Here is a 14,671-nt window from a genome sequence, read left to right as displayed (position 1 = left end):
ACTACAACAAATAGTCTAAAATGGTAATAATCACATTAATAACAAATCAAATTAGTCGGAGTTGGAGTGGAATAGAAAGGCAGGACAACCCTGTTTGTTTATTCCATTGCTGTGAAGTCTGGATTTAGAAAGCAGTTCTTTGCTCTAACCTTAACCTCATGTTAAATTAAGACACAAGTCTTCAGATCCAATCTCATTACACACTTAACCATGTGACCGGCCAGGCTGACCTTTCACCCCAGTGCTGACAGACAACACGGCCCTTCTCGCACAACTGTGTTTCACATCAGTGAGTTTGGTTTGCTCCTCTAATCCAATAACTGACTGTCTCTCTCTCTCTCTCTCTCTCTCTCTCACTGACAACAAAAACAAAACCGACTGTAGCTGAACTAATGTATCACTCACTCTTTAGCTACAACATAATTAATTTAGTCGATTCGCTGATTAACGCAGATCTGTTTAAAGAACAGACGGAAATTTAACATCTGCTTTTTCACAACATCACAGTGACGGTGTTATTATTATCACCCAGTAGGGCGGCGATGGTGTGATCAGGATCACCCACACCTCAGTGTCTCCACACTCATGATGTACAGCAACAACGGTGACTCTCTTCAGTCCATCCAGGTTTCCTAAAAAACCTAGGATGGTAAATAAACCTCATTCATCAACAACAGGTCTTTTTATTTCTGATTTTTTAAATTTGATTTCTCATAATGCATGCATCTATCTACATATCTATCTATCTATATGTCAAAAATTTCCCCAGTCTGGGATCAAAAAAGTAAACATATTGTTCATATTTCTAGAATGTTCCTGGCACACCAATGACACAGGGAGCCAATCAAATTTAAGAGTTTCCATAAAATCTGATTTGTTTTGAGAGCAGCCCAGAAAGTCCCTGTGATAGTTACAGTTCTGTTGATGATGACAGAGGTAATGGTTCCGTCATATTGTTGTTCCTCTGCACTCAGCTGCTGCTTCATGCTCGGCTTTTATTACAGACACAGAGACACTGAGTCACGGCCTGCAACACACACTGCAGGGAAGTAAATATCTGAGTTCCATTCTGCATCACTATGATGACTGAGGTTTTTTCTGCTCTAACCCTCTCTCTACACTCATCTCCCCTGAAAGGCCCTGCTGTTTTCTTTAAGGATTTGTTAATTTTTTAAAAAATTTTAACAGTTTAAGCAATATAATAATGCTCTATTAACATGCAAATATTCATGGCGTAGGTTCATTTTTTTCTGCTTTCTTTTGATTTCTTCTCTAACGAATACAAATGTAGATTCCTTTGCTCCAATGTTATTAACCTGAAGTTAAACATGGAACGGTATTGTGTATGTTCACTATGCTGAAAGTTTTCCTGCAATTAAAATGTTTTAAAAATCTCCTCAATATATCGCATATATATGCAATATACCACATATGCCTATAGTATCGCAATATATTGTATTGTTGCCCCGGTATCGTGATACATATCGTATCGCCAGATTCTTGCAAACACACAGCTCTAATACATTGTTTCTCACACAGTAGGTTTGGTTTACAGTGCTGGAGAAAACAGTTGATATCTTTGGATGAAGTTCACGCTGCCTCTGTCTTTGCTCTAGAAAACAGTTGATATCTTTGGATGAAGAATGTCTTTGCTCTAAACTTCTCCATCTTCGCAGAAAACACAAACCTCACTCTTTCACTAAGGCTACGTCCAGGCAAAAGTGAAAACACAAACCTCACTCTTTCACTAAAATCGAACACACAAAGGACAAAATCGAACGTTTTGAAACCAATATGGAAAATATGAAACCGATATCTAATATTATTCAAATTCCACCCAGGCCAGTTTGTATGTGGTCCTAAAAATGTTTTTTTTTAGAGCGACCACAGTCGTATCACATTCTGACTTTTATATCACTGAGGCCCAGCGAGGCAAAAAAATATGCAAGCATGCAGACACCTTTAAATGAGCAAGTCAGTGGAAAGAATAAAATCGACGTCAAAGTTCAACTGGTTCTCTGGACATGGGGGGCCAAAGCCTCTTGCCTCGGGGAGAGGGGACGTACTGTGACTGACCCCGAGGGCACATCGACTTCCAAATTCATAAACACACACTGACATGTGTAGCAGCCATGTTTACTTCCATGAACACGGCGTGTGACGTCACAGCAGTTGAATTTAAACTATATTCTGAACAGCAAAAAAATCGTATCTCGGCATAAAATTTTAACTAAACAACTTTTTTTTTTTAGAAAACTACCAATAAAGCGATATTAACCACACAGCAAAGAAAAGTAATAGATTAGTATAATTTGAAAGCTTATCACCCTGAGCAACGTCACTGTTATATGAACTTCACTGAAAAAGATGGTAAATGAATTAGGGTGTGTCCCAGGGTTTGATCATTTAGGAACACTGGTCCAGAAAATATGGCAGAGAATCATGGCACTTGGTCGGTCAACATGGTTCTCAGATATGGGTTGCAAGCTGTGCCTCTGACCTGCCACCTGTCACCCAGAGGGACTCAAAAAAAGGGTCCAGATATGAGACAGGTTAGGTTCTAGTTAGGTTATACTACGAATTCCAGATATTTTCCAGAAAGATGTGAACTATGTTTGACGTTTCGTAGGCTGCATTTAGTCTGGGCCACATGAAAGCTAACAGCGTGCTGTTATTATTATTCTCAAAGGTGACCCACACATACTATTTGGGTAATGTAGTAGGCAACAACAACAAGTTGAAGAGAGCCTTACCGATACCGTAGGCTTTGGCAAACAGCCAACGGAGATTCGCTTCTATTTTGGCTCGGGCAGAGTCGTAGAGATCCAGAGGTACACTTTGAGCCTCCACACCTCCTCCTCCTCCTCCTCCTCCTCCACCAACACCACCTCCGGCATCCTCCTCCTCCTCTTCATCTTCTGCTCCTCTCCTCCAGGTGCTAGCCCTGCCTGCACCTATCACCTCCACATCCATCCTGCACAGAGACAGCACTGTTAGCCACATCACTTCATTCACAGGAAGAACAACAACCAAGGCCCGGCTCCATTCGGGTAAATACAGTTTGTGATGCAGTGAAACCCAAATGTACCCCACTCCCTAGCACTGACCTACAGGTGATGTAACAGTAGCTTCAGTTCCACATTATATAATAACATATTTTACGGTCAAATAATGTGGTAAAAAAACCAAACAAACACACACCTAAACACTAATTAGCACAGCCTTGGAAGCTTCTCGGCTAAAGTGTCGAAAAACTGCACACCTAACAGGAGCTCCTCGTCTGTTTTGATTCAAATTATGTGCGTTTTAAAGATTGTCTGCATTAATAAAAGCTGTTGTTGGGGTGTTTAGTCTGTGGTCCAGTTTAAACTGGATATATTATTGACCGGTGGATGAAGCAGCACTGACCCGGCTCTGTCTGTTGTCTTCAGCCTGTTTAGTGTGTGCGTGACAACCTGCGAACACAGACGGACAAAGACTCACCTCTACGAGCTCATTGGGGGGTTTTCTTCTGCAAAGCTCGGAGATGAATGTTGTTAAATCACCGACATGCTGCAGCTGCTGGTGGCCTGCAGCCTCGGCTGACGCTGGAGAATAACGGATACAGACTCCTCCCTGACCGGAATCAGGCAGTGGCCACACGGATAAATCTCCGGCCTGTTAGGATAACGCTGCGCCGGCGGCTCGATTGTAATCCTGGTGACAATGTTTAGCGGTAAAAACAAATGAAAACGAATCGTCCGGAATACGGTTCTCTGCGTGTTCGCTGAAGCCCGAAGGTCGGCGGTCTCAGCATCGGCTCACAGCGAAGGACAGCCCTGTTTGTGGGAGCCTGTCTCTATGGGGACGAGCGTTGTCCTCGGTGTTCAACTCCTATCAACCTGTAGAGGGCACTGTGGGACTGGCGTGTCGTTGATTCTGCCACAGAGCTGTCGAGAGGTGCAGCAGCATCTAGTGGTGAGGTTACGAAGAGGACCAATTGTTGTGAAGAGATAACCGTGACTGTATTGAATTGATTCTTGTCTTTTGTTTGATCGTCATCAACCCAAAACACCACTAAAAACTACCACTAAAACCAATAACGAGGCTAAACTGTCCCTTTAAAGAAACGGTAAATGGCTCAAATAAGTTTATCAATCCAATGGCACAGAAGAGAATGGAGAAACAATAAACACATATATATACAAATAAAATAAGGGGGAAAAAAATTCTTTTCAGTTAACCTGTATTTTATATTTTCTAATAGTACAATACTAACACTACGGTAATCTTAATTTCCCGAAGGTAACTCCCGAGGGATAAATAAAGTTCGGGGGGGCTACCTATCTAGCTATCTAGCTAGCTATCTAGCTAGTTATCTATCTAGCTATCTACGTTATCTACCTCCAATATCATACTACCACGTCCCATGGCAGTATTATATTATTACCACCAGAGGGCGACAGACACTAGTAACTTGCTGGGTAAAATCGTGGGCTGTAGTTAAGAAACAGAGTAGGAATTATGGCAGATGAATTTTTAAAGTTTAACAGCAGTTTTATTTATTGAATCAAGACAATTTTTTACAAAACATTAAAACCAGGAAATACTTCGCAAACTACAACTTTGCATGAACATTAGATTTTGAATTACATCTTCTCTTTAAAACATCGTTATCTCTGGATTAGTTTATAAAACATGACATTGAAACACCTTCAGCCACACTCTACGATAAAGTGCAGGTGATGTCAGTTATAACATAAAGGTCCCATTTATTTACTTAAAAAAAATCAGTGTTCTCTTCAAAAGCTTTTTTTTTTCACAAATACGTTTCTTTTCTTTTCTCAAGAAAAACTGAATCACACTGGCACTATTTTGAAATATGGCAAATGTAACATTCGATCTTTCTACAACAAGTTTGCAAAATTTAACACTAAACAGGTTTAACATGACAGCTGTAATCCTTCATACATGATGCAATATGAAGCAACGAGTCAGTCCTTTCATCATAAAGGATCACAAATAAATAAACCGGCCAGGAACGTTATTCGACTGAAGAGGCCCTGGTCGGTTCATCGGTCTTTCCCACTCATATTGAAATAAATCCCTTGTTAATTAAGAGAAGTCTGCTCTGTGCATTAAGGTCCAAAAAAAGTTAGAATTTTTCTCATATATTTTGCCATTTGAGGTGGTCGTGGTAGGCCACCGTAAAGGGGACGATATTCTATAAAAGTAGATTGGATCATCATCTAACACAGTGATAAGACTTGTTTATATTTTTTCAGTAACAAAATCTGTGTCGTTTTAAAGACAAAAGAGGTTAAAATATAATTACTTAATACTGAATCTCTTGTCAAATAAACTATAAAATAAAATAATGTACAAATTCAACGCAGTATATTGAACTCTGGGAAGACAATACACTGTAATAAAAATAAATCCAGTGAAATTAGCAACAAAAGACACAAATAAATAACCAGTGTACACATCAAGGAGTGGTTTTCCTGATACACACTCCCTTCAAACAGCTTCTAATCTTTCCATACATAACAAATTAAAACAAAAAAAAAAACAAAGGTGTAAAGCATAAATATAAAAACAATTTCCTTAAATTTACTGTCAAAAAAGGCATATAAATAAATACAAAATTACCAAAACTTTATTCCTTAATGTTAGTATAAAAACTAATTTTCAAAGGACCGTCTTCAGTCTTCAGCGACAGGTTTGTCATCGTGTTTTCACAGTTCAAGAAGTCTCTATTTAAACTGTTCAGGGATCAGATTCATCTGTGAGTGGATACTTGTGGGCGGACTGGAGATGCCTTCCGACCAATCAGACATGTTGGAATGTGGGGACGAGCTGGACCACTGGTCCGGGGAACCAGGGGAAGGAGTTAAAAATGGGTGGTCGGGGACTTGAAGCTGGTGGTTGGGTGTGTTGTCCATGGGGCCGTTGTAGCTGTGCTGGGAGGGGGGCGTTAAAAACTGTGCGCTGAGGATCTGTGTCTCCTGAGGCATCACAGTGTGGATTGGCATCGATCGGCCTGAGCCAATGTTTTGCTGCATGTCAGAGCCGTTTAGCTCAATGTTGGGGAAGCCGGGATTGCGCGGCTGGCCGGTCGTGGTGGAATTGGAGTTCTGGTGCTGCAGCTGCCGCGAGCGTCCCTGTTGCATCATGTGCGCAGGTGAGCTGAGGTGGCTGGTCTGCAGATTCTGGTAGCCCATGATTTGAGATAGAGTGGCAGTACTGACACCATGCAGGGGACCCATCATGTTGTGAGTCATGGAAGGTGCCTGTGTAAAGCCTCCCTGCTGTCCCGGGTGCATCCTGGAGACCCAGTCACACTGGCCCCCTCTGTTGGCACCTAAAGATGCTGCGCCCTGGCCACTGGGGCTGGACACTGGCAGGTGAGAGAGACGCGGTGGGTTGGGGTCAAATGACATGCAACCCATATCCTTTCCCATGGTCATCTGGCCCATATGAGAATCTGCATTGCCTTGTAGTTGATTTAGAGACATGGGCGAGGACTGCTGGAAGGGTGACGTCATGGGTGGGGAGGCTACATCGGATAGATAGCCATGAGGAGATTCCAGGGAATCAACGGGAGAAAGAACAGCTGATGTGTCCAACAAGTTATTTTTCCCATCCATGGACTTTTTCTTCTTCAGCCTATTATCTTTGCCTCCATCTTTGCCCCCTTTTCCTGCAGAACTGATCTTGCGAACCTTCTTGCCAGAGAGGTTAGGCTTCAGGTTGCTAAGGTAGTCATTAGGAGAGCAAAGAGGGGGGGAGAAGTTGGCAGTGCTAATGGGGGCGCTGTGAAGCCCTGGACTCCTGACCACGTTATACTCGTCCAGAAGTCGGACAATGTCGTGATGCATGCGCTCCTGTGCAATATCTCTGGGCAGTTGGTCGAGGTGGTCAGTGATCTCACGATTAGCAAAGTGCTCAAGTAAAACCTTGACCGTCTCATAGCTGCCCTCACGGGCGGCAAGGAAGAGCGGTGTCTCCTCCTAGAAACAGAAACCACAATGAGTTTAATGCCTGATATTTTGGTGCAGCTCATAAACAGTATTCTCATGGAGGTGAATTTTTTGCTAAGTACATTCTTTACAGTTAAATTGCTTAACCTACCTTATTGTCTTGCATGTCTTTGTTGGCTCCATTTTTCAGTAGCACCACAGCAGCTTCTACATTGTTCACAGCTGCGGCCCAGTGAAGAGCAGATTTACCTGTAACCAGAGAGTTCAAGGGTTGAATAAAACAATCCGGATGAATAGGGGAATCTTGAGAAAAAGTAAAGATGATGTGCTAAAAATATGTCATTTACCAGATTCATCTGTGGCATTAGCGTCAGCGTGGCAGTTGATGAGTTCTTCTACCATGCCCTCAACAGCCAATCGGGCCGCCAGAATTAGTGGTGTTGTCCCATCGTGCATACGGGCGTCAAGGTCGGTCGCACGGTTTCTGATCAAAATCTGAAAGAACGAGAGTTGCACTGTTATTTATTTGTTTTTATGCTTTACTAAACTAGAGTAAACTAGTCGTGTTCGGCCCTGGAGGTCATCAGAAAGTCATGCAGATTTAGAATTTACCTGGAACACCCCTTGAGCATCTGCAGCCACGGCAGCATGAAGCGGAGTGCGGCCCATGTTATCTTGAACGTTGGCGTCGGCACTGGACTCCAGGAGGCGTTTGGCGGCGTCGGACCGTGCGTAGCGAGCAGCCAAGTGCAGCGCTGTCTCGCCTGTGCGGTCGGTCTGGTTATGAAGGTTGGCGCCCTGGTAAATAAAGTCCGAGATGATTTCTGCAGAGGGATCTTCTTCTTCTTCACTATTTCCAGTTTCCATTCCACCTCCGCTGCAGGACGCGATCATTAGGGGAGTGAAACCATCTGAAAGACACGTTGAGAATTAAACCGTACTCCCATTTAGGGTTTAAGGGTTCACAGTAAATAACAGATGTAGAATATTAAGGTTCACACACCTGGTCCTCTGACATTAACGTCCATGCAGTCGTTCTCTATCTCCCCCTGAGGAGGAGTGGGGGCAATGGATTGGATACGAAGGTCAGCCGCATCCAGGTGCTGCTGTGTCCATTTCCTCTGATCAGTGTGGTCACTCAAATCCAGCATAGCCTGCTCCTCAAACTGAAAGACCAAGCAGTCATCACGAGGTCATTATCAGTTATTAACAAGGAACATTAAGAAGAGCGTGGATATGTATTTTGACAACAAGAGACTTGTTTGTTCTTCTTACCCTGAATCGCCTGCAGTCTGGATCCTCGTCATCCCAGTCATTTTGATGGTCGTCCATAAGGTTGATGTCTGAGTTTTTCATAGGCCTGTTTAAAAAGTTTATAGATGAATTCATAGATTAAAAATGGCATTGTATATTACATACTTTGCTCACATCGTACACAGAATGATTACAGGTAGTGACTGCACTCACTTCAGTCCAACAGAATCCTCTCCCAGTGGCTCCCTGCGTTTCTTTTTGGTGGGTTCTGACACCTTGAAGCCTTCAGGAAACCAAAGCTGTCCATGTTCTCGACGCCGTTTACGAGACACAAGAACGCCCAGGCAGACGAAGCCCAAAGCCGCCAAGCCCAGGAAGACAACATACATGGGGTAGAGCTCTGAATTGGACTGAGTGGGTCTGACACCTGCGAAGACAAGTTAGGTTGTACGTGTTATTATTAATTAATTAACAACTATGAACATATTGGTAATAATAAATTAGTAACTGTTACATACTTGTGACAGCTTCAATATAGGGAACGTTGAGATTTCCACTAGAGGCCAGGGCTCCCAGGAATGTCTGTGGCGCTCTGGAAACACTCGGTCGACTGCTGGTAACACTGACGGTTGTCAATCTCCAGGTACACCACGGAACTAAAAAAAGAATCGCTCTGTTAACTCTTTAGCTCTTCAATCCAGCTACATACATTTGATCTCTCATAGTCCAGCGGTCTGTTCTGTTGGTGTGATCCTCACCCTTTGACCTGGACAGGATCCAGCTCTCTGCGCTTCCGTGGGCTGACCATGGAAGACACACGTTCCTTCACCTGACCCAAAACACTTGCTGGCATTGTAGCCCATTCCGGCCAGCCGTCTGCAGAGCGCTTCAGCATGTTATGTTTAACAAGGTCCTGTTCGTTGCCGTAGTACGGGAAGATCATGGGTTCTCCCCTGACATCCCGGCGAAACACCACATTGGTATGAAGAACACTGCTGAGGTCTCTGAGGAAGGCTGAGGAATGGTTTTTGAGTTGTTCTGGTGGAATATGAACGACCAGAATCAAGTGTCCGTCGGCCAACTTTTCTGGCATGTTGTTGGCACAGTCCAGTCCATCCCATTCACATTCGGCGTTGTTGCATCCCTGGTCACAGTGGCCATCAGCGTAGTGATCTTTACAGTACTGATCATAGAGGGGGCTGAAACAGACACAGAGAGATTATTGTTTATTGTTCTTGTGTTGAGTTTTTTAAGAACACAAAGAGTCTAGGTTTGGTTTTTTGTACTCACTTGCATTGACCTTCTTGTCCCTGGCAGTCAAAGCCATCATAAAGGCAACCTGGGCTGTTGCACTGGCCATCACACTTCCCGTCATTGAAATACCGCCAGCACTGCAGTGCAGCTGAGCAGTTTTGCCACGGATCGTCAAAATTCAGAGAGCAGTCTCCTCCGTCCCAGCCACAGGCGTGGTTGTTGCAGAGCGAATCGCAGATGTGGTTGCCCGCCCACTCATCGCACTGAGGAATCTCACAGCTCACCTCCACTTCCGGAGGCGGGGTTATGTCCCGACCAAAGCCTCCGACAAACGAATAGTCCAGGATGTGACACAGCAGGCCGTTGAAATTGCTCGGGCAGCTGCAGTGGAAGAACGGTGCCTCAGAGGTAATCTGGCAGGTTCCTCCGTTGTAGCAGGGGTTGGAGATGCAGAGGTTGTCAGTGGGCATCTGACACTCTGGACCGGTGAAGGTAGGTGGACACAGGCAGCGTGGGCCTAGATGGCCTGACATACATGTTCCACCATTCCTGCAGTTCAGGTTGCCACAGGAGCGGGAATCGTACTCGCAGGAAGAACCGGTGAAGCCCTACAGACAGAAATGAAAAGCAGTTACAATCAGAGCTATGACTGAGGACAGGAACAGAAGCTGAGAGTTGAAGAGTGAATTCTCTAACTGGTTCTCCCTTGTCTACTCACCGGAGGACATTTGCAGATGAAACCATGAGGTGTGTTACTGGCAACAGCACATGTTCCTCCATTTCTACAAGGTTTTCCCTTGCATCCATCGAACACCTTATCACAACGCTGACCTGAAGAAAAGCAACAATAGGTGTCAAACACACCGTAACATTCACTGCATTCTATTGAAATCTAGCACATTGCCATTTGCAAACTCTGCCACTAGGGGGCCCTTTTATACCTGTGTATCCCGTTCGGCACTCGCAGTGGTAGCTGTTGGTCAGTTGGATACAGTTGTAGGACCCTCTGGGGTCACATGGGTCTGACAGACACTCGTTGACGTCACCCTCACAGCGCTCACCCACGTAACCAGCGGGACACACACACTGGTAGCCACCGATGCGGTCCACACACTTGCCATTGTTAAAGCACTTGGGTTCTTTGGTCAGTGGGTCAATGGAGGGGTTGCAGTCGTCCAAATTGATCTCACAGTGGACACCTGTTGGAGACAGAAAGAAAATCCATATCTTAAGTTCTCTCCTTCATTTTTTTTTATCATCACGTTAGTGCCTGGTTCATGTCGACAGTATGTTTGTTTGTACCTTGTGTTCCTCTGGGACAGGAGCACTTGTACGTGTTGATGAGATCAATGCACGTGCCTCCATTCTGGCAAGGCTGAGACTGGCATTCATTGATTTCTTTGGAGCAGTTCACTCCATGGTAACCAGGGACACACTGATGTAAGAGTAGGAAGAAACGTCATTATTTCTTTTATTGTTTTTAACACCAGTATTTAAGGACTAACAACTAACAGGAATGTAAAGCAGAAACATTGGGCTACATTTCTGCTTATGTTTCCATTCTCTTGTTTCCTACCTCACAACTGTAGCCTCCCAAATAATCAGTACAAGTGGCGCCGTTCTGGCAGGGATTAGGTAAGCACTCGTCCACCTGCTCCTGACAGTAGCTCCCAGTGTAGCCCGCCTGACAGCGGCAGTAATGTGTGTTTCCAGCGTCCAAACACTGGCCAGAGTTTCTGCACAAATTGGCAACGTCTACACCTAAAAAAAAATACAACAACAAAATTTAAAGAATGTACGTGTCAAAGTACTAGAAACAATGTCTCAACACATGGAGGAAAGTTAAATTAACCATGAAAGTCAAGTGGCCTTTTTAACATACCTTGCTGTTTGGCTGCTACCTCGCAGGACACACTGGGGATGTCACAGTAGAGGCCGGTCCATCCAGTCTGGCATTGGCAAGTGTAAGAGGCTCCCTGCTGCCAGCATGAGCCACCATTTTTACACGGGGAAGAGTCACACCAGCGTACAAGATTCTGGAACAATATAAAAATATTAGGTTTAATTATATTTCTGCAGTACAGCTCATAAATGAATGGCATTTATGATAAATCGATCAACAACAGACAGAGACATTTTTTTCCTACCTGACAGTTGATTCCTGTGTAGCCATGAGGACAGGTACATTTATACGTCCCATACCCGTCATAACAAGTTCCTCCATTGAGACAGGGCTTGGAGTCACACTCGTTGATATCATACTGGCAGTAGCTGCCAGTGAACCCATGGAGACACAGACAGGTGAAAGCGTTGATTCCATCCACACACGTTCCACCATTAAAGCAGGAGCTGCAGAAAAACAGAAACAAATAACAAGGTAAACATGACTTCTCTGTAAAGAATTATCCTCACAAAAATGACAAACACAGGGACACAGGGCAGTACTGTGACTAGGTGAGTACCTGTCAGTGCAGTCATTGGTGTTGATCTCACAGTTGATACCACTGAAGCCAGGTGGACAGGTGCAGGTGTAGCTGTTGACACAATCTGTGCAGTTGGCTCCATTTCTACAGGGGTTGCTCTCACACTCATTAATGTCCTGCTCACATCTGCCACCACGAAAGCCAGGCAGGCAGGTGCAGGTGAAACTGTTAATGCCATCGTGACAAAGACCACCATTACTGCAGGGATCTGGAAGACAGTTAGGGGGAGACAAAGGTTTGTTTATTTCTTGGATCCAGATTTGAGCTGACGTGTGTACTTGAAGCTCAGTGATTCAGCTCATACTTGGTTTGCAGTCGTCGACGTCAGTCTCACACTTCTGGCCAGTGTAACCCGGCTGGCATTTACATTGGTAGCCACCCATAGTGTTATGGCAAATCCCACCATTGCGGCATGGGCTCTTCACACATTCGTTGATGTCAAACTCACATGTTTGACCTTAAAAAAAGAAGGAAAATCAGTAGAAGTATATACCCATGATAGGTATAAAATATATATCATAAATATATAAAATAAAAATAAAATAAGGGACTCTATAATCATACCTTGCCATCCATCAGGGCAGATGCAGGAGAAGCTCTGGTAGTCTTCAGACTCCCTACATACACCGCCGTTTTTACAGGGTCTTGGGCTGCAGGGCGCCAGCAGGGTCTCACAGTTATCACCTGGAAGCAGAGAGCAGATAGAACCTAAAGACACGAAATACCAAACCAAATCTAAAGTGGTTGCTAATCCTCTGTAAATGATGCCTTTCCTAAACCCCGCTTCCTTATCCATTTCCTGTTTCCTGCCATTGTGTGACCACAGACAGGAAACAGAACAACTGGAACAAAGCCAATTGCTGGATCCAGGACTCCGGCTCCTATGAGCTCCACCAACACACACAGGACTGTGTGTTGTGAACACAAGATAATGCAGGACTTTGTGTGTTTAAAGGGAAAAGCAGACACACGTCATACCGGTGTAGGGCAGCATACAGACGCATTTGTATCCAGCCACATCATCGATGCAGGTGCCCTGGTTCAGGCAAGGGTTGGAGGCACACTCGTTGATGTTAGTCTGGCAGTTAGGCCCTACATGGGTGAGATCAGACACCACACCAGGGTTAGAAATTGTCCGCACAACAACACTCTCTGTGAGCAAACCTTAAAAATAAAATCAATGTGATGTCAAATTGCAACTGACCGGTAAATCCAGTCCTGCATGTGCAGTGGTATCCACTGGTCATGTCTTTGCAGGTTCCGCCGTTCATGCATGGGTTCGATTCACATTCGTTGTTGTTGATGTCACAGTTTTTGCCGCTCCATCCAGAGTCACAGGTACATTTGTAGCTTTGAATCAAATAATAAGGTATATATTTAATGTTTGGTTGTTGTTTTCTTCTTCAAGCTTCATTAGGAGGCCATTTGGCCATTGTTCTCAGAGTGCCTACCCATTGATGAGATCCTGGCATCGTCCATGGATGCAGGGGTTACTACTGCACTCGTCCACCTGGGACAGACACGTGGCGTCGTTGTAGCCCTCGGGGCACAGACAGGTGAAGCTGTTGATGCCATCAACACACGTACCCCCATTGTGACATGGGTTAATGGCACACTCGTCGATGTTGATGTTGCACATTACTCCTGGAAGACAATACGTTTTGGATTTAGCACGTGTTAGCAACGAATGTTTTAGTGAAAGTCGAACTGACAAACATCGTCGGCCAATCTGATGGAGTGTACGCTTTAATGTGGTTCTCTTTGACCTGTTGAATGCTGCTAGCCGACTTGCTCCGTGGGGTTTTTGTGATAATAGAGTGAGCCAGCAGTAAAGACTGCCGCAACTTTCTAGCAGCTCCAGTGTGTGCCTAGCATGGCGGTCCCTGGAGGCCCTTTTGCTTCTCTATCACTGATTGAAAGGGAGCCTGTTGAATAGGTGTAAGGAGTGGATTGGAGGGGGGTGGAGCTGCCGTGAAAAGGGGGGGGGGGGGGAAATCTACCCAACCTATTCACACATGTGCACATCGCCCCCCAAGCAGCGAGAGGTAACCTTACCCAGGGCTGTTAATGGGGACAGAAGGCCAGACCCATTTCACACACTGCCGAGTAACAATTAAACCCCCCTCTGATCCTCTGCTCCACTCCCTCCTCCTCTGTTCCTCATCAATCAGGGAGGAAGGGCTTAACTGCCTGACCTGCAGTTACAATAGTTCTCTGTCCCCCTGTGTCTCCGTCCCGCCAAGCCCTCCACTCTAACCCCATCCGCACAAAAAGACGGACAGGAGAAAGAGGAGGAGGAGGAGGAGGGCCACACAGCAGCCTGCACACACTTGTTCCTCCCTGCCCTACTTTCAACATAATGACACAACCAACACCAGTCAGAACCGGATCTGCTGGGCCACGAGAAGGGAGACTGTCTCTAACTTTGATTTGATATTACAGCATCTTTATGAAAAGTTGTCCCATAAAGAGTTGACGATGTAAAAACTTTTTTTTCCCCCATTGTTTTCTTTTGTCACACAACAATACAAATAATCAGATGATTGATTGAAGCAGATGCTCTTCAGCTTTTCATATATCGCTTTACCAGATTGAGATCACATTTTTTCTGCTTTCGAGCAGAGTTGGGGCTTTGTGTGTGTGTGTCAGGTTGGGGACTGTGTTCCTTTCTTTATTACCCACACACATCCCACACTGGGAATCTGACACCATTGTTCC

The 14,671-nt window shown here is 44.7% G+C and overlaps 2 protein-coding genes across 2 annotated transcripts in view; both read right to left on the bottom strand.

Moving 5' to 3' along the window:
• Window positions 1-4,224, bottom strand: part of camsap1a (calmodulin regulated spectrin-associated protein 1a) — a 17,440-nt gene extending 13,216 nt beyond the window's left edge. The window contains 2 exon segments of the mRNA XM_017038940.2: window positions 2,754-2,974; window positions 3,484-4,224. Coding sequence (XP_016894429.1) covers window positions 2,754-2,973 — 220 coding nt within the window. The 5' untranslated portion in view covers window position 2,974; window positions 3,484-4,224.
• Window positions 4,225-4,523: 299 nt separating this feature from the next.
• notch1a (notch receptor 1a) overlaps window positions 4,524-14,671 on the bottom strand; it is a 22,635-nt gene continuing 12,487 nt past the window's right edge. The window contains 23 exon segments of the mRNA XM_008326299.2: window positions 4,524-6,992; window positions 7,114-7,211; window positions 7,310-7,457; window positions 7,575-7,873; window positions 7,966-8,128; window positions 8,238-8,322; window positions 8,430-8,643; window positions 8,735-8,796; window positions 8,798-8,872; window positions 8,975-9,415; window positions 9,507-10,078; window positions 10,189-10,301; window positions 10,412-10,669; window positions 10,773-10,905; window positions 11,047-11,231; window positions 11,353-11,506; window positions 11,618-11,819; window positions 11,933-12,161; window positions 12,258-12,410; window positions 12,518-12,637; window positions 12,932-13,045; window positions 13,158-13,303; window positions 13,405-13,597. Of these exon segments, the coding sequence (XP_008324521.1) occupies window positions 5,736-6,992; window positions 7,114-7,211; window positions 7,310-7,457; window positions 7,575-7,873; window positions 7,966-8,128; window positions 8,238-8,322; window positions 8,430-8,643; window positions 8,735-8,796; window positions 8,798-8,872; window positions 8,975-9,415; window positions 9,507-10,078; window positions 10,189-10,301; window positions 10,412-10,669; window positions 10,773-10,905; window positions 11,047-11,231; window positions 11,353-11,506; window positions 11,618-11,819; window positions 11,933-12,161; window positions 12,258-12,410; window positions 12,518-12,637; window positions 12,932-13,045; window positions 13,158-13,303; window positions 13,405-13,597 (5,414 nt within the window). The 3' untranslated portion in view covers window positions 4,524-5,735.

Source organism: Cynoglossus semilaevis, chromosome 14, assembly GCF_000523025.1.
Source record: "Cynoglossus semilaevis isolate Cse_v1.0 chromosome 14, Cse_v1.0, whole genome shotgun sequence".
In the NCBI taxonomy this organism is placed as follows: Eukaryota; Metazoa; Chordata; class Actinopteri; order Pleuronectiformes; family Cynoglossidae; genus Cynoglossus; species Cynoglossus semilaevis.
Note: the sequence above shows the minus strand (reverse complement) of the source record. Positions and strands in the feature narration are given on the sequence as shown.